Here is a 19,694-nt window from a genome sequence, read left to right on the forward strand (position 1 = left end):
TGATGACAGTCTAATTCTCTTGCACCTATAAATTTGTTGCTTTTTATCTGGAAGCCTTGAGGATTTTTTTCTTTATATCAAAATCGAATAGTTTCAGTAGGATATGTATCAAAGTTGACCTCTGTAGGTTCAGTTATTTTTGGCATCTTATTTTCTCTTATTTATGAAAAACTTTTCTTTGATTATAGTTTTAAACATGAGTTGTTGTTCTATTTTCTTTTTTCTTCCTCAGGAACTGCAATTATATATAAATTGGATCTTCTTTACCTATCTCTGTCTTCTACCACCTTCTCTATTTTCCTTTTGAGATTACTTATCTCATTTTCATTCACTTAGTTGTTTTTCTCCCTTCCTTCAATAATAGTATACACAATTCATTTGAATCTATTTTTCCTTGGTCACTTTTAATTTAGTCTTTGTTTTGATATGACTTTGTCTTTTCTTTCTGGAGTTCAATCACTCTGTTTCATCTGTAATAAAAACCCATCTCTTTTCTTAATATTTCAAAATTTTCAATCATGATTTTTGACTGCCACATTCTTAAATACTTATTTAAGGAAATTTATTTCAGTTTGGAGTGTCATATAACAGGTTTTTTTCCTACTTTTCCATTGTTCTGGGGGAACAACTTCATCACCTTAATAGCTGTAAATATCATTTTGTTTGTTTTTTTCTTTTGGGGGTAATAGTTTGTATAGGTGAGGATTGCTTGCCTCACTGAATTTCTACAGGAGAAAAAATGGCAGTGGTGGGGGTAGTTTGAAATATTCTTAGTTCAAGAAGACTTCTTTCTTTAATGGAGTTAAGTATGGTCTCTTTTAATGGAAAGCTCTTTTGGGGTATTGGTAGTGGGAAGAGGAGTTTTCTGTCTTTTGGGAAGTATTTATTTTTGTATATTCTTTTATCTTGAAGGATTCGTTATCTCTTCTCTTCTTTTCCATCCAAGAAGTGTTTTCCAGAGTTCCTTGCCTTACTTTTTATCTTCTCCCTCCTTTCCAAGACTACTTCCTTGAGTACCACATACGTTGAGTCCTTTACCTATGGTCTTACTGATCAGCAAGGAATATTTTTCAGCATTTCTGCACTTTGGGTGGACTTCTTTTTGTAGTGATTTCAAATCAACTTAAGGCAGCTGAAAGATCTCTTTTCCTTTCCACATAGTTTTTCCTAAATATGCTTGCTCACTTCAAACACTTGCTGTAGAAGTTCAAGAAATCACACACTGCAACTTGGTAATAATTTTCTACTTGGAAGTCATGTGAATTCAGACATTCTTTGCCTTCTAATTGTGCCAAGGCTGCAGGTTTGGATTAATTTCATTTGTTCTTGTTTCTCTGCATTAATTTTTTTGGAAAATTAAATTGGAAGAGTCAAGATGTATACAGCAACCATTACGTTAATTACTAAGAATTCCTCCTATAAATCTGAATCTTTGTTTTGAAACACACTTACCATCTTTGTAGATGAAACATTTAATATTTCATTTCATTTTAATTATGAAATTTGAATAATTTTTAAAATATCAGAAAGTTACTTTAGTATTAGGCAAAATAAACACAAATTTTATTTGTAACTTATCATTTTACCCCAGTATTACAATCACTACAAAGAAAAAGAATAGGACTAAAGGGCTAACCCACAAAACAGTGTCTCTATAAACTGAAAGTCATTTTGTTTCAACCTAACCAGTTTTCCTGATTTTTTAAATCAAATCTGGGACTTGTATAATTATCTGAATTTAAGAAGGCTAGATTGCACCATCTCTAGAAGACCTTTTATATTTAAAATCTCAAGTACTGGCAGAGATTTTCATATATATATACATATATTAGGCATATCTTTATTTCACTGTTGAATTTAAAAGTCCATGAAAGATTTCCAGTTTCTGGTCCAGCATGTAAGAAGCTTGGAAGTTGCTACTCCATCTGAACAAGTAAAAAGCTGAACAAACTGAAAATCAACTCTTCTCAGATTCCTCAGAGAATTAAGGTCACAGGGCAATTTCTGTCCCCAAATTGAAGATAGACAGGCATATACTAATAATCATAAACTACCAAAACCACAAGCAGAAACTGCCACAGGAACCAGTACCAGGGTACTAAACCTGAACTGCAACTGATGAATTGATGGAGGCTCAGTGTAGACAAGTATGAAAGTTAAAAACTCCAGAGAGGCTAAATCTTAGGGAGGTATGCCTGTAATTTAGTGAGTTTTACCCCCAGGACCTCTACCAGGCATAGTAAAGATCTGGGAAAATCCCCTTGGGATCCCAGCAGAAAGAGGGGAAAAGTAGCCATTTTGAAATATGCCAAAACATTCTATTCTTAACAAGTCCTGACCTTAGGACAAATTATTTTACCAAACCCTTAGTTATTAGAGGTATTATCAGACCTTAACTGACTGGGGAAAAGGGAAATACCCAACTCTAGGTCCCTTTAGCCATTAATATGAGCAAAGGGAAATACTAAACCCTAATCTGCTCTGGCCATCCTGTCCTACCTAAAGATGGGGCCAGGGACTGAGAAGCAGTTATAAAGTTCACAGTCCACATATACAGGGTCACTAAAAGACTGAGGCTTAATCAAAGGTTTGTAAAACACTTACCCTCTCCCAAACCTCACCAACACTTTACTAAAGACCTACTTACTAGAGTTCCTTTTATACAACACATCATGTCCAGCTTTCAACAGAAAACTACAAGGCATACTAAAAAGGAAAAAAACATGGTTTGAAGAGACAGAGTAAGCATCAGAAGCAGAGTCACATATGGCTGAAATGTTGAAATTATCAGACAAGCTATTCAAAGTAACTATGACTAGCATGCTAAAGATTTTAATGGAAAAAGTAGACATATGCAAGAATAGGTAGATAATGTAATCACAAAAATGAGAATTCTTATTTTTTGTAATGTTGGCAATAAAAATCACTGTAACAGAAATAAAGAATGTCTTTGATGGGCTCATCACCAGACTGGAAACTAGTAAGGAAAGAATCTCTGAGCTTGAGTGATATGTCAACAGAAACTTCCAAACTGAAAAAAATGGAATGCCATAGTCAAGAATTGTGGGACAACCAAAAAAGTGTAATATATGTGTAATGAGAACACCAAAAGAGAAAGCAACAGAAGAAATAACTACAAGCAATCATCTCTGAGAACTTCCCCAAATTAATGTCAGACACAAACCATAGATTCAGGAAGAAATGTCTCCCTCCAAAAAAAAAAAAAAAACCAAACTATAAAAAACAAAAGTACACCTAGGCACATTAGATATAAAATAAAGTAAATCAAAGATAAACATTCTCAAAGGATGCCAGAGAGAACAAAATACCTTATTTTAGAAGCACAAATATAGAATTAGATATAATTCCTGCTCAGAAACCATGTAAAGAAGAGGAGAATGAAGTGATACATTCAAGATGTTAAGGAGAAAACACCCACCAACCTAAAATTCCGTATCTTGAGAAACTACTTCAACAGAAATATTTTCTCAGATAAAAAAATTGAGGGAATTCATTGACAGTAGATCTGCCTTGCAAGAGATGTTTAAAGTTACTCAAAAAGGAAAATGAAATAAATCAGCAATTTAGATACACATAAAGAAAGAGCATCATAGAAGGAATAAGTAAAAATTTTTATTATTCTTTTTCTTAATTGACCTAACAGACAACAGTTTGTTCAAAATAATAATAGCAACAATGTATGAAGTGATTATAGCTTATGCAGTAGTAAAATGAATGATAGCAATAATATAAGGGATGGAAGGAAGAAATTAGGAATACTTTGTTATTATAAGGTAGTTGTACTACTTGTGAGGCTGTACAGTGCTATTTGAAAGTAGATGTGCATTAGTTGCAAATGTATACTGCAAACTCTAGGGCAACCACTAAAATAAGAAGTATGACTGATATACTAAAAAATTAGAGAAAATTCAATAATATAAAATGCCCAATTAAAACCACAAGCAGAAAAAGAGTATAAGATAAAAATAGGAACAAAGAATAAGGGCAGCAAATAGATGACAAACGTGGCAGATATTAACCCAACTATATCAACAATCACTTTAGAAGTCAATGATCTAAATATACCAATTAAACAAAACAGACTGTCTGTGGATCAAAAAACAATAACCAACTACATGTTGTCTATAAGAAACCCACTCCCAATCTAATGACAAACGTAATTAAAAGTAAAGGGATGGAGAGCGCTATACTCTGTTAACCCTAATCAAAAGAATATTGAAGTAGTTGTATTAATTTCAGACAGAGCAGACTGCAAGTCAATGAAAATTATCAGGGACACAGAAGAGCATTACATAATGATAAAGGGGTCAGTTTTCCAAGAAGATAACAATCCCTAAAGTATATGAGCCTCCATTAAACAGAGCATTAAAATATATGAGGCAAACTCAGATAGAACTTCAAGGAGAAATAGATGATTCACTTATAATTGCAGGAAGAAACTTCAACATCCCTATCAGAAATATTGCACATTGGATCCAACAGGCAGAAAATCAGTAAAGAGATAACTGAACTCAGCGGTATCATCAATCAACTAAATATGATTGACATCATCCAACATACTGTTGACTTCATCCAACAATAGCAGAATACACATTACCCTCAAGCTCTCACAGAACATTCACTAAGACCACATATGGACCACACATCTGGAATATAAAACATACCTTAACAAATATAAAATAATAGAAATCATACAATATATGCACTCAGATGACAATAAAGTTAAACAAAAAATCAGTAACAGAAAGATAGCTGAAAATCCTGAAATGCCTGGAGATTAAAAAGCACAACTCTAAATAACACACAGGTCAAGGAAGAATCTTGAGAGAAATTAAAACTATTTTAACTAACTGAAAATGAAGATACAACTTATCAAAGAGGATCCAAAGAGGATTATACAGATGGTATAAAAACATGGAAAGATGCTCAACATCATATGTCATTAAGGAATTGCAAATTTAAACAACGAGATACTACATGCCTATTAGAATGGCAAAAACCCAAACCACTGATAACAAACACCAAATTCTGGCAAGGACATGAAAAAACAGGAACTCTCCTTCGAAACAGTAGGGCCACTGTGGAAGAAATTTGACATTTTCTTAAAAAACTAAGCAGACCCTTACCATATGACCCAGCAATTGCACTCCTTAGTATCTACCCAAATGAGTTATGAATTTCTGTCTACACAAAAATTTGGACATGGATGCTTATAGCAACTTCATCCACCATAGTCAAAATATGGAGGCAACCAAAATGTCCTTCAGTAGATGAATGGAACATCTGGATAATGATATATTATTCAGCCCTAAGAAGAAATGAACTTTCAACCATGAAATAACATGCAGGAACCTTAAGTACATTTTACTGAAGGCAGAAGACAGTCTGAAAAGGCTCTACACTGTATGATTTGAACAATATGGCATTCTGGAAAAGGCTATAACTATAGAGACAATAAAAAGATCAGTGGTTTCTAGGGCAGGCAGGAGGGATGAATAGGCTAATCACAGAAGATGTGGGGAGAAGTGCAACTGTTCTGCATGATAATATAATGGTTGATATATGTCATTCTACATTTGTCAAAACCCCATAGATTGTACAATACGAAGAGTGAACCCCTAATGTAAACCATGGACCTTGGGTGATGATGATGTGTCAATACAGAGTCATCAATTTTAACAAATGTACCACTCTGGTATGGGTAGTAGGGGAGCTGTGCATTTGTGGGGGCTGATATATTGGAAGTGTCTGAACCTTCTGCTCAATTTTGCTGTGAATCTAAAACTGCTTTAAAAAATAAAGTTTATTTTAAAAATGGGTAAAAAAAAATGTCCCTAAGAGTGTACCTTTATATAGTCCTTAGAATTGTGAAACAACATAAAGTGCAGCATTTTCTCTCCCTACCAATAGCTACCATATGCTTTTGTTCCTATGAACTTTGTCTAACCATTACATTCAATCATTTCAGTAACTACTGAAGCAGCTGAGGATTGCTTTTATGATCCATCACAATTTTTTCCACAGGCATAAAATTAATTTATTATATTCTTATATTACAAATATAATGTGTACATGTAAAAGAAACAATGAAAATGTATTTCTCACTGTACAATTCAAAGATGTTTCTGTATTTTCAATGTATTTAATTTCCATTGTAACATGATAAAATACAGTATAATTTAATACTTTTCACTAAATTTAGGCAAGATGTCTCTTTTCCAAAACATTGTATGCATACCTTAATTAAAAATACTTTATTGCTAAAAGATGCTAACCATCATCTGATGTTGATGGCTGCTAGCTTGGTCAGGATGGTGGCTGCTGAAGGATGGGGAGGCTGTGGCAATTTCTTGCACAGAAGATGTGAGGAGAAGTGCAACTGTTCTGCATGATAATATGCATCTGAAGTCTGCTGCATCAATTGACTCATCCTTTCATGAATGATTTCTCAATACCATGCAATGCTGTCTGACAGCATTTTACCCACAGTAGAACTTCTCTCAAAATTAGTCAATCCTGACACTGCTTTATCAACTAAGTTTATGTAATATTCTAAATCCTTTGTTGTCATTTCAACAATCTTCACAGTATATTCATGAGTATATTCCATTTCAAGATACCACCTTCTTTGCTTCTCATCCCTAAGTAGCAACTCTTCATCCTTAAAGCTTTATCAAGAGATTACAGCAATTCAGTCATGTCTTCAGGATCCACTTCTAATTCTAGTTCTCTTGCTATCTCCACTGCATCTGCAGTTACTTCCTTCACTGAAGTCTTGAATCCCTAAAAGTCATCCATGAAGACTGGGATCAAATTCTTCCAAACTCATATTAGTGTTGATATTTTGACATCTTCCTGTGATTCATAAATGTTTCTAATGACATCTAGAATGGTGAATCCTTTCCAGAAGGTTTTCAATTTACTTTGCCCAGATGCATCAGAGCAATCATTATCTATGGCAGCTAGATAGCCTTATGAATTTCTTAAGTAAGAAGACTTGAAAGTCAAAATTACTCCTTGGTCCACAGGCTGCAGAATGGATGTGGTGTTAGCAGGCATGAAAACAACATTCATCTCATGGCACATCTCCATCAGAGCCCTTGGGTGACCATGCACATTGTCAATGAACAGTAACATTTTGAAAGGAATCTTATTCTGAGCAGTAGGTCTTAACAGTGGGCTTAAAATGTTACTATGTTATAAACTGATGTGATCTAGGTTTTGTTGTTCCATTTATAGACTACATGCAGAGTAGATTAACCATAATCTTAAAGGCCCTAGGATTTTCAGAATGGTAAATGACTATTGGCTTTCATTTAAAGTCAGCAGTTGCATCAGCCCCTAATAAGAAGAGTCAGCCTGTCCTTTGAAGCTTTGAAGCCAGGCATTGATTTCTCTCTACTTGTGAAAATCCTATATGGCGTATTCTTCCAACAGAAGGCTACTTCACCTACACGGTAAATCCGTAGTTTAGTGTAGTCACCTTATCTTAGCTAAATCTTCTAGGTAACTTGCCACAGCTTCTACATCACCATTTTTTAAAATTAAGGTGTTATTGACATGTACTCTTTATGAAGGTTTCACATGAAAAAGCAATGTGGTTACCACATTCACCCATATTGAGTCCTCCCCATTGCAGTCACTATTCCTCAGTGTAGTAAGATACCAGAGTCACTACTTGTCTTCTCTGTGCTACACTGTCTTCCCCATGACCTCCCCCACACCACGTGTGTCCATCATAATACCCTTCAATCCCTTCTCCCTCCCTCCCCACCTGCCCTCCCATACCCCTCCCCTTTGATAACCGCTAGTCCCTTCCTGGACTCTGTGAGTCTGCTGCTGTTTTGATCCTTCAGTTTTGCTTCGTTGCTATACTCCACAAATGAGGGAAATCATTTGGTACCTGTCTTTCTCCACCTGGCTTATTTCACTGTGCATAATATCCTCCAGCTCCATCCATGTTGTTGCCAATGGTAGGATTTGTTTCTTTCTTATGGCTGAATAGTATTCCATTGTATATTTGTACCACCTCTTCTTTATCCATTCATCTACTGATGAACACTTAGGTTGCTTCCATATCTTGGCTATTGTAAACAGTGCTGCAATAAACATAGGGGTGCATATGTTTTTTGAATCTGAGAAATAATATTTTTGGGTAAATTTCCGAGTGGAATTCCCGGGTCAAATGGTATTTCTATTTTTAGTTTTTTAAGGAACCTCCATATTGCTTTCCACAATGGTTGAACCAGCTTACATTCTCGCCAGCAGCGTAGGAGGGTTCCCCTTTCTCCCTATCCTCGCCAGCATTTCTTCTTAGTCTTTTTGATAATGGCCATCCTAACTGGTGTGAGGTGCTATCTCATTGTGGTTTTAATTTGCATTTCCCTGATATTAGTGATGTGGAGCATCTTTTCATAAGCCTACTGGCCATCTGAATTTCTTCTTTGGAGAAGTGTCTGTTCATATCCTCTGCCAATTTTTTAATTGGGTTATTTGCTTTTTTGGGTGTTGAGGCATGTGAGTTCTTTATACATTTTGGATGTTAAACCCAGTCGGATATGTCATTTACAAATACATTCTCCCATACTCTAGGATGCTTTCTTGTTCTGTTGATGGTGTCCTTTGCTGTACAGAAAAGCTTTTTAGTTTGATGTAATCCCATGTGTTCATTTTTGCTTTTGTTTCCCTTGAAATACCAACAGCATTCTTCAATTAACTAGAGAAAATAGTTCTAAAATTCATATGGAACCACAAAAGACTCCAAATAGCCAAAGCAATCCTGAGAAGGAAGAATAAAGCTGGGGGGATTATGCTCCCCAACTTCAAGCTCTACTACAAAGAGCTTGAGGAGACACATTCAGGGAAAAGTTGCTCATGTTTATATTCAAACTGTAGCCTATGTTGTCTTCTAAGAGTTTTATGGTTTCATGACTTACATTCAGTTCTTTGATCCATTTCGAGTTTACTTTTGTGTATGGGGTTAGACTATAATGCAATTTTGTTTTCTTGCATGTAGCTGTCCAGTTTTGCCAACACCAGTTGTTGAAGAGGCTGTCATTTCCCCATTGTATGCCCATGGTTCCTCCATCGTAATTAATTGACCATATATGGTTGAGTTTATATCTGGGCTCTCTAGTCTGTTCCATTGATCTATGGGTCTGTTCTTGCACCAGTACCAAATTGTCTTGATTATTATGGCTTTGTAGTAGAGCTTTAAGTTGGGGAGCATAATCTTCCCAGCTTTATTCTTCCTTCTCAGGATTGCTTTGGCTATTTGCGGTCTTTTGTGGTTCCACATGAATTTTAGAGCTATTTTCTCTAGTTCATTGAAGAATGCTATTGGTATTTTGATAGGGATTGCACTGAATCTGTAGATTGCTTTAGGCAGGAAGGCCATTTTGACAATATTAATTCTTCCTATCCATGAGCATGGGATGTGTTTCCATTTATTGGAATTATTTATTTATTCCAATACATTTATTATAATTCTTTAATTTCTCTCATGAGACTTTCTACAAAAGTCTTGTAGCTTTCAGAGTATAGGTCTTTCACTTCCTTGGTTAGGTTTATTCCTAAATATTTTATTATTTTTGATGCAATTGTGAATGGAATTGTTTTCCTGATTTCTCTTTCTGCTAGTTCATCATTAGTGTATAGGAATGCAACAGATTTCAGTGTGCTAATTTTGTATCCTGCAACTTTGCTGAATTTAGATATTAGTTCTAGTAGTTTTGGAGTGGATTCTTTAGGGTTTTTTTATGTACAATATCATGTCATCTTCAACAGGGACAGTTTGACTTCTTCCTTGCCAATCTGGATGCCTTTTATTTCTTTGTGTTGTCTGATTGCCACGGCGAAGACCTCCACAACTATGCTGAATAAAAGTGGAGAGAGTGGGCATCCTTGTCTTGTTCCCGATCTTAAAGGAAAGGCTTTCAGATACTCGCTGTTAAGTATGATGTTGGCTCTGGGTTTGTCATATATGGCCTTTATTATGTTGAGGCACTTGCCCTCTGTACCCATTTTGTTGAGAGTTTTATCATGAATGGATGTTGAATTTTGTCGAATGCTTTTTCAGCATCTATGGCGATGATCATGTGGTTTTTGTCCTTCTTTCTGATGATGTGGTGGATGATGCTGTTGGATTTTCGAATATTGTACCATCCTTGCATCCCTGGAATAAATCCTACTTGATCATGATGAATGATCTTTTTGATGTATTTTTGAATTTGGTTTGCTAATATTTTGTTGAGTATTCTTTGCATCTATGATCATCAGAGATATTGGTCTGTAATTTTCTTTTTCTGTGGTGTCTTTGCCTGGTTTTGGTATTAGAGTGCTGCTGGCCTCGTAGAATGAGTTTGGAAGTATTCCCTCTTCTTCTACATTATGGAAAACTTTAAGGAGAATGGGTATTAGGTCTTCACTAAATGTTTGATAAAATTCAGCAGTGAAGCTATCCGGTTCAGGGACTTTGTTCTTACATAGTTTTTTGATTACCAGTTCAATTTCATTGCTGGTATTGCTCTATTCATATTTTCTGTTTCTTTCTGGGTCAGCCTTGGAAGGTTGTATTTTTCTAGAAAGTTGCCCATTTCTTTTAGATTATCCAGTTTGTTAGCATATAATTTTTCATAGCATTCTCTAATAATTCTTTGTATTTCTGTGGTGTCCATAGTGATTTTTCCTTTCTCATTTCTGATTATGTTTGTGTGTACACTCTTTTTTTCTTGATAAGTCTGGCTAAGGGTTTATCTATTTTATTTTCTCGAAGAACCAGTTCCTGCTTTCATTGATTCTTTCTCTTGTTTTATTCTTCTTGACTTTATTTATTTATGCTCTAATCTTTATTATTTCCCTCCTACTGACTTTGGGCCTTATTTGTTTTTCTTTTTCTAGTTTCGTTAAATGTGAGTTTAGACTGTTCATATGGGATTGTGCTTTCCTGAGGTAGGCCTGTATTGCAATATACTTCCCTCTTAGCATGGCCTTTGCTGCAACCCACAGATTTTGCGGTGTTGAATTATTGTTGTCATTTGTTTCCATATATTGCTTGATCTCTGTTTTTATTCAGTCATTGACCCATTGGTTATTTGGGAGCACACTGTTAAGCCTCCATGTGTTTGTGAGATTTTTCATTTTCTTTGCTTAATTTATTTCTAGTTTCATACCTTTGTGGTCTTGAGAAGCTGGTTGGTACAATTTCAATCTTTTTGAATTTACTAAGATTCTTTTTGTGGCCTAGAATATGATCTATTCTTGAAAATGTAACATGTGCACTTGAGAAGAATGTGTATCCTGCTGCTTTTGGGTGTAGAGTTCTGTGGATGTCTGTTAGGTCCATCTGTTCTAATGTGTTATTCATTGTCTCTGTATCCTTACTATTTTCTGTCTGGTTAGTCTGTCCTTTGGAGTGAGTGGAGTGTTGAAGCCTACTAGAATGAATGCATTGCATTCTATTTCCCATTTTAATTCTGTTAGTATTAGTTTCACATATGTAGGTGCTCCTGTGTTGGGTGCATAGATATTTATAATGGTTATATCCTCTTGTTGGATTCAGCTCTTTATCATTTATGTAATGTCCTTCTTTGTTTTGAAGTCTATTTTGTCTGATACAATTACTGCAACTCCACCTTTTTTCTCCCTATTGGTTGCATGAAATATCTTTTTCCATCCCTTCAGTCTGTGTATGTCTTCAGGTTTAAAGTGAGTCTCTTGTAGGCAGCATATTGATGGGTCTTGTTTTTTTATCCACTCAGTGATTCTATGTCTTTTGATTGGTGCATTCAGACCATTTACATTTAGGGTGATTATCATTATGTTTGTACTTATTGCCATTGCAGGCTTTAGATTCGTGGTTACTGAAGGTTCAAGGGTAACTTCCTAACTATCTAAGAGTCTAACTTAACTCACTTAGTATGCTAATACAAACACAATCTAAAGGTTCTCTTTTTTTTTTCTCCTCCTTCTCTTCCTCCTCCATTCTTTATGTATTAGGTATCATATTCTGTACTCTTTGTCTATCCCTTGACTGACTTTGGAGGTAGTTGATTTAATTTTGCACTTGCTTAGTAATTAATTGTTCTACTTTCTTTACTGTGGTTTTACTACCTCTGGTGACAGGTATTTAGCCTTAGGAACACTTCCATCTATAGCAGTCCCTCCAAAATACACTGTGGAGATGGTTTGTAGGAGTTAAATTCTCTCAGCTTTTGCTTATCTGGAAATTGTTTAATCCCTCCTTCAAATTCAAATGATAATCTTGCTGGATAGAGTATTCTTGGTTACAGGCCCTTCTGCATCATTACATTAAATATATCATGCCACTCCCTTATGGCCTATAAGGTTTCTGCTGAGACATCTGATGATTGTCTGATGGGTTTTCCTTTGTATGTAATCTTTTTTCTCTCTCTGGCTGCTTTTGTCTGTCCTTATCCTTGATCTTTGCCATTTTAATTACTATATGTCTTGGTGTAGTCTTCCTTGGGTCCCTTGTGTTGGGAGATCTGTGCACCTCCATGGCCTGAAAGACTATCTCTTTCCCCAAACTGAAGAAGTCTTCAACAATAACCTCCTCAAAGACACTTTCCATACCCTTTTCTCTCTCTTCTTCTTCTGGTTCCCCTATAATACAAATATTGTTCCGTTTGGATTGGTCACACAGTTCTCTCAATGTTCTTTCATTCCTAGAGATTCTTTTTTCTCTCTGTGCCTCAGCTTCTTTGTATTCCTCTTCTCTAATTTCTGTTTCATTTATCGTCTCCTCTATGATATCAAATCTTCTTTTAAAACCTTCTACTGTGTTTCAATTCCATAATGATTGGATTTCTGACCAGAATTCATTCCTGAGTTCTTGAATATATTTCTGTACCTCCATGAGCATATTTATGATTTTTATTTTGAAATCCTTTTCAGGAACATTGACAAGGTCAGTTTCACTTGATCCTTTTTCAGGTGTTTTGAGGGATTTTTGTTTGAGCCAGGTTCCTTTGACATTTCATATTTGTATGTGGCGCCCTCTAGTGCCCAGAAGTTCTAGTCTCTGGAGTTGCTTGGCCCCTGGAGCAATGTTGGGGGTGGCAGGGGAATGGTGCTGGTGCCTGGGGGGAGCAAAGAGTTGTTTCCTGTTTCCTGGCTGTTGTGCCTGTCTCCATTGCCTGAACCTGTGGGCTGAAGACATAGGTGTAAACCTTTATGCTTTGCATTTGTAGTTGCCATAGGTGGGGCTTCCCTCTGGCTGGCCTGATGCCAGGGCAGGGGCTGCCGGTTTGCGAGCCAGGTGCGGGCTGGCCAGGAGGAAGGCACAGCAGGCTGCGTCTGCGTATCCAGTCAGGGGAATGGAACACATGTAGTTCCTGAAAGTTCCCAACCTGCTGGGCAGAGTGAGCCCAGACAATTTTGTCTACCTGTCCTTTCTCCTGAGCAGTAATCTCTGTGTAATCCTTGCCCCTTTAGCAGCCCTCTTGCTGTTAGGAAGTCCCTCAGACTGCCTGCCTTTCTTTTGTCCCAGAGCAGCCAGATGTGGATCTGTTTTCCACAAGCAGCTGGAATTCTCAGTCTCTCCAGGTATGCCACTTGTCTTAGCTTTCCAACACCACTAATCACCAGAGCCCCATGCAATGTAGGTTCGTGCTCCCAGAGCACATCTCCAGGGTTAGGTGTTCAGCAGTGCCAGGCTTCCATTCCCTACCTGCTCTGTTTCTCTTCCTCCTGCTGGTGAGCTGGGGTGGGGGAAGGGCTTGGGTCCCGCCGGATCACGGCTTTGGTACGTTACCCTGTTCCATGAGGTCTGTTCTTTTCTCCAAGTATATGCAGTCTGGTGCAGCCTTCTTTCCTGTTGCTCTTTCAGGATTAGTTGTATTAATTATATTTGCGTATTATGTGTGGTTTTAGGAGGAGGCCTCTTTCTCATCTCTCATGCCGCCATCTTTAGTCCTCCCTCTCTACATCACCACTTCTGCTGCACCTTGCACTTTTATGTTATGGAGACAGCTCTGCTAGCTTCAAACTTTTCTTCAGCTTCCTCACCTCTCTCAGCCTTCACATTACTGATGAGAGCTAAGGCCTTACTGTGTGGATTGACATTTGGTTTAAGGGAATGTTGTAGCTGGTTTGATCTATTCAGACCACTAAAACTTCCTCTCTATCATTAACAAGACTGTTTCACCTTCTTATCATTAATGTGTTCACTGGAGTAGCTCTTTTAATTTCTTTTAAGAACTCTCCCATTGCATTCAAAACTTGGTTAAATATTTTGTGCAAGAGGCCTAGTTTCTGGTCTATAAGCTTTCAAAATGCCTTCCTCAGTAAGCTTAATCATTTCTACTTTAAACATAAAGTGAGAGATATGGGACTCTTCATTTCGTTTGAACACTTAAAGGCCACTATAGGGCTATTAAATGAACGAATTTCAATACTGTTCTGTCTCAGAAAATAGAGAGGCCCAAGGATGAGTGTGGGGTGAGGAAGAACAGCCAGTTGGTGGAGCAGTTGATTAAGTTCCCTGTCTTATATAAACTTATTTGGTGTGCCCCAAAGCAATCACATTAGTAATATCAGAGATCATTAATCAATGATCACCATAATAAATACAATAATAAGGAAAAAGTAAAATATTGCAGGAATTACTAAATGTGACAAAGAGACATGAAATAAGCAAACGCTGCTGAAAAAATGGCACCAATGAATTTGTTCAACAGAGGGTCGCCACAAACCTTCAGTTTATAAGAAACACAGTACCTGTGAAGCACAATAAAGCAAAGTGCAATAAAATGAGGTATATCAGTATTCTTAAAGCCTTGTATTTCCTTTATATTTCTCAGTACGCAAAGCACAATCTTCCTCATCTTAAAACCATATACAAAAATCCTGTTTCCTAATGAACTAACTAAAAATAGGATGTAGAGATTTCTTATTTAAACTTTCATTTAACTAGAAAATTTAATTACTCAAAACTATTCAGTCTGTTTATATTTATATGTAAGTTGTACCACACATCCAAATTGCCTTTCATTAAATATCTGTGAATATTGGCCTATAGCTGATATTTTAAAAACCTCAATATGAAACACAAATCACAAGTTAGGTAAAAAAAAAAACTCAACATCTGTTGAAGTATTTGTTTTTACAGATAGGTTTCAGAAAAAAAAAAAGAATATGGAATGCAGTGGGGGGAAAACAACAGAAGGAAAGAAAGGATGCTGACCATAGCTCAAGATAAAACTATTTTGCCTAGTTAGATTTTAATGAAATAACAAGATACCAAGGATGAAAATAAACCTTTTGGAAGTCTACATTTTGCCTCAACTTTAGTTTTCAATTTGAGGTTCTGGGTTGTTTTACAGATTTTCCCTCTAAACATCAGTTTTACAGGACATCTAAAAGTAAAAATCAGTAAAGCCTCCTAGTTAGTATATTGTTAATTAGTAATGTTGCAAAACAGTTAAATACCAGTTTATAAATTTCATGTCACACAGGTAGCATAACCTAAAATTAGGCTACTTAGAGAATACTGACTACATAATTACCATTCAATATTCAATTTACTCTTCCAAGACAAATATCATTTTCTAAACTGAAGATACAAATTACATTAAAATGATACAAATTCTTTATACGGATTTAAGTTCAAGAGAAATCACAGAATTTATTTTTCAATTCAACATGGAAAAATAAAACCATGCTTAACTCCTCTCAAAACTCACTAAAAAACATGAATAATGGATGGATGGATGAATGAATGAATGAATGAATGAATGAAACAGGGCTTTCTTCAAGGAAAAAGTTAAGGCCCCAAAACCATGTCTGCCAACCTGAAGAAATTTCAATGAGAGCATTTTCAGAGAATTCGCATGGACTTCTTCACAAATGGGAAATGTCTCAGTCCTGGGGTGGTCTAGCCATGGATTCTTTGATTAGTGCTATAAGATTCAGACATGTGGGAAGGCCACAAAAGAAGTGGGGGGAAAAAAAATACAACAGACGCTGTTTTAAATGCAGAATGCTAGGGGATGTAAAATCAAACAAAGAATTTTAAAGAAAAACCATTTTGGTTAACATGTGCTTAATATCATTGTCAAAGATATATGAGTGACAGAATGACCTAAAAAGTGAGCTAATGTTGCTCAGAAAACAATCACAAGAGGGAAAAAAAAAACTTATGTAACAGATTAAAGCCACAAAAAGGAAATTCAAAGAATCAAGACTGAAATTTTTTAAATTAAAATGAATAGAAGTGTTAGTTATGCTTGACAGATAATAAAAAAACAAAGAACTGGAAAAGGAAAAAATATTTGTTAGAAAATAAAACAGAATATTGAAAACCACTCTTTCCTACACACACACACACACAAAATAATTAAACTCATAGCATATTTTGGTTAAGTTACAAAATATATCTACAAATACATCTATATGCAACAATAATACTGATAAAACTCAAAATAATTCTTATGAATTCAAATGGCAGGAATAATTAATGTATGGTGTTATAACTTAGATTAATGCCATCCTTGAGGCAGGGTGAGAATGAATGGGAGACAAGACAAAGAGTGCTTTTGGGGTGGTACACTGTGGTATGCTGGCTAATGACCATGTTCTTTCTGCAAAAATTCACCAAAACACATACTTTTGTGGTGTTTTCTTTATGTTATATTTTAATGCAAAGTTTACTTTTTAAAAAGAAGCATATTAAATCAAGAATGACAAACACAATTTTCACCAGAGGCTTCCAAATGTAAGCGAAATGAAGTAGCTCTTGAAGTGTCACTCCCAAGATTTTTCATTCACTGTTTCAATGACTGAAGTGTGATTTTATCTTACTAGCTTAAAAACTCTAGTAATTTAAAATTCTATTTGCTATTAGCTACTTCAGTGACTGCTCTCTGAACTACGCCTCCTCCAGAGGTTAGTGGCTCCTTCCATAAAATCTCCCATCACCTAAGCTTACTTCTATTTGCCACCTACTTACGTCTCCTATATAGGCTAAATATTTTTAATGAGCTCCCAGTATCTAACAGTCTCTCAGATACAGTAGGTATTCAGATTTGGATGAATAAATAACATCTCTTCTGCATAGAAACAATTTTTTCCCTTTTAATGCAAGAATAAACTTTTAACTCAGAATCCTCAAATTAAAAACTCAGCAAAATTAAGATATGCTTTTATAGTTTATGACAAATTCTGTGCCTGATGTAATCTGAAAAATAAACTGCCCAACTATCTCTTCTATATTCTACCTTTTTTTGCCAAAATCATCTGAGAAGAAATTCATATATCCTTGCCCCATCTGACAGCTTGGCAAGAAGCTGACTTAGCAGGTAAATTCAATGTGGGAACAAGCCAATTTTAATTTGTAGTGCAAATTTCCATCTTTTTAATGAGGTCATTTCCTTAACTTAAAAAATTCCATTACAGTCACAAATTCCAAGCTCCCCTTTCCCTCTAAACGTGAGGAGTCCTTTCCACTGGTAGGTCCAGTCTATGCTCAATTTAAACATAACTCTCTATGGGATAATTGGAGGTCAGGAGATGTTATGTGCCTTGCTAACTCTCTACTTGCATGTTATTCCCTAAGAAACTCTACTTATATTGATATTGCATGTATTCATGAAGCAGATGCCCCATCTCCTCTATACGTCACAATCCTCAGATTTGTTAAGGGAAATTTACTTGCCACCTTACTTAGAATCATTCCTTTGGAAGAATGAGTGATTATTTCATCAGTCTTTGCTATTCTATCAACCTTCATAATGAATCATACTGTGTGAGCCTTATACTTTACCTAAGGAATCTTGAAGAGACCTCTTTAATTTGATCTATTGGCAACCCTAATCACTCCCATTAACTTCTCTACCAACTTCTCAGTTGAGTTTTGTCTCCAATTATATCCATATTACCAGGTGAACTACTACTCAGACTTTGCAGAATGTATCTTCAGTACTGCTCTATTCCTGGTAAGCTTCCAGAAACCAGCTGTTCTTGAAACTGCTCCTAATGTGCAACCTTTCCAGAGACAGCATCTCTCCCTACTACCCGTTTTAAATAGTAGTTCATTTACAATGTTCTGTAAAATTAATTTTCCTTCTTTCCTTTAAACCAAGGAGCTGAAAGGCTTTTTATTAAAGAGCCAAAGAGTAAAAATTTTAGGTCTACAGGCCATACAGATTCTGGGGCAATACTCAACTACTGTAACGTGAAAGCAACCACACATAGTATGTAAACAACTAGGCATGGTAGTGATCCAGTAATGCTTTATTTATATAAATGGGGAGTCAACCTCAGTTCTAAACTTTTATTATTTCTGGTCTTCATATATCAGTATCATTACAATTATCCTGAATTTGGAAGGGTTTACTGACATTGGTACTGTAAACTAAGTCCAATATACTAAATTAAAATAAATTAAATTTTAATTACATATACATGTAAATGTTTTAGAAATATTGTAATATGAGTTGTAAAAAAATTATTATTTGTTAGTTAACCAGAAAATTTAACTGACCATTAACATGTTCACTGATAACTACAGTTAAACAGTATTATAAAAACAGAGGTGATAATTCAATAATGGTTAATATATAGAAAACTAACATAATCAGATGTATGCAGAAGACTATATTATGATAAATCTACACAATGGAGAGTAGTGGTGGGACTGCAGTGATTTTACTTTTCTTCTTTTTGTCTGTTTTCTATAATTAACACATGATTTCTGCAATAAAGAAAAAGTCTTTCTAAATTAAAGCACATAATGAAAAGTTTTTTAACTTTCATTAAAAATTTAAATTTAGTCTGGAAATAAAAATATTTGGACTTGCATTAAATTTAAGAAAAATCCAACCATTTTAACATATGCTCCTTTTTTAAAAAAGTATTTACATCAGTTAAACTTATAGATAAGTTAAAATTTTCATTTACCTGTCGGTTCCTTTCATCCATTATGCGTGTGATTTGTATTTTCTTCCGCCCCATTTTCAGTCACCTTTCCTTCCTTATATCCTTATATTCCAAATATTTAATTCAAGATTTAATTTTCTTCAATACCCTAATGCATCGTACACAGCTTCTATTATTTCAGTTTCTAGTCCAAGGGCTACAGCTGAAATTTTCTATAAGATCTAAAAGAAAACACAAATTAGAAAATTTAAGTTCTATAAGTTGTAAATCACGAAAATGTTATACAAAATACACACCTGCTTTTATGCTTCAGATAGATTGCATTGTTAGTTGAAATTTCTGGTTATGTAAAATTAGTACATAAGTTGAAACCTTCTTAATTTCACTCCTAAAATACCTCTTGAATCTTTTCTTGCCTCTAGTTCTGGCTACAAGAGAGCAATTACAAGCTTTGAGTTTTTCTCAATACATAAATACATATAATAATAGCAACAACAAGAGCCAACACTTGCTGAGATTTTGTATGTGCCCGACACTTTTATAAGTACCTGATAATGTCTTAACTAATTTAATCCTAACTTTAATCTTCTAAACTAGTTATAATTATCATCTCCATTCATAAACACAGATACTGAGGCACACAGATATTAAGTAATGTGTCCAAGGTCACACAGTAAGGGGCAGAGCTTAGAATATGAACTTAGGTAGTCTGGCTCCAGAACTTCTCTTAAACATTACAGAATATCCTTAAAAGCATCTGATAGCCTCCATATCAA

At 35.4% G+C, this 19,694-nt stretch overlaps 1 protein-coding gene across 13 annotated transcripts in view; it reads right to left on the minus strand.

The window, feature by feature from the left end:
- Positions 1-19,694, minus strand: part of MEF2A (myocyte enhancer factor 2A) — a 156,742-nt gene that overhangs the window by 61,852 nt on the left and 75,196 nt on the right. For all 13 annotated transcript variants that reach the window (XM_036878738.2, XM_057494730.1, XM_036878743.2 and 10 more), the window contains one exon: positions 18,940-19,139. In XM_036878738.2, coding sequence (XP_036734633.2) covers positions 18,940-18,993 — 54 coding nt within the window. In that variant the 5' untranslated portion in view covers positions 18,994-19,139. The remainder of the gene's footprint in view (positions 1-18,939; positions 19,140-19,694) is intronic.

This window comes from Manis pentadactyla, chromosome 18, assembly GCF_030020395.1.
Source record: "Manis pentadactyla isolate mManPen7 chromosome 18, mManPen7.hap1, whole genome shotgun sequence".
NCBI classification, from domain to species: Eukaryota; Metazoa; Chordata; class Mammalia; order Pholidota; family Manidae; genus Manis; species Manis pentadactyla.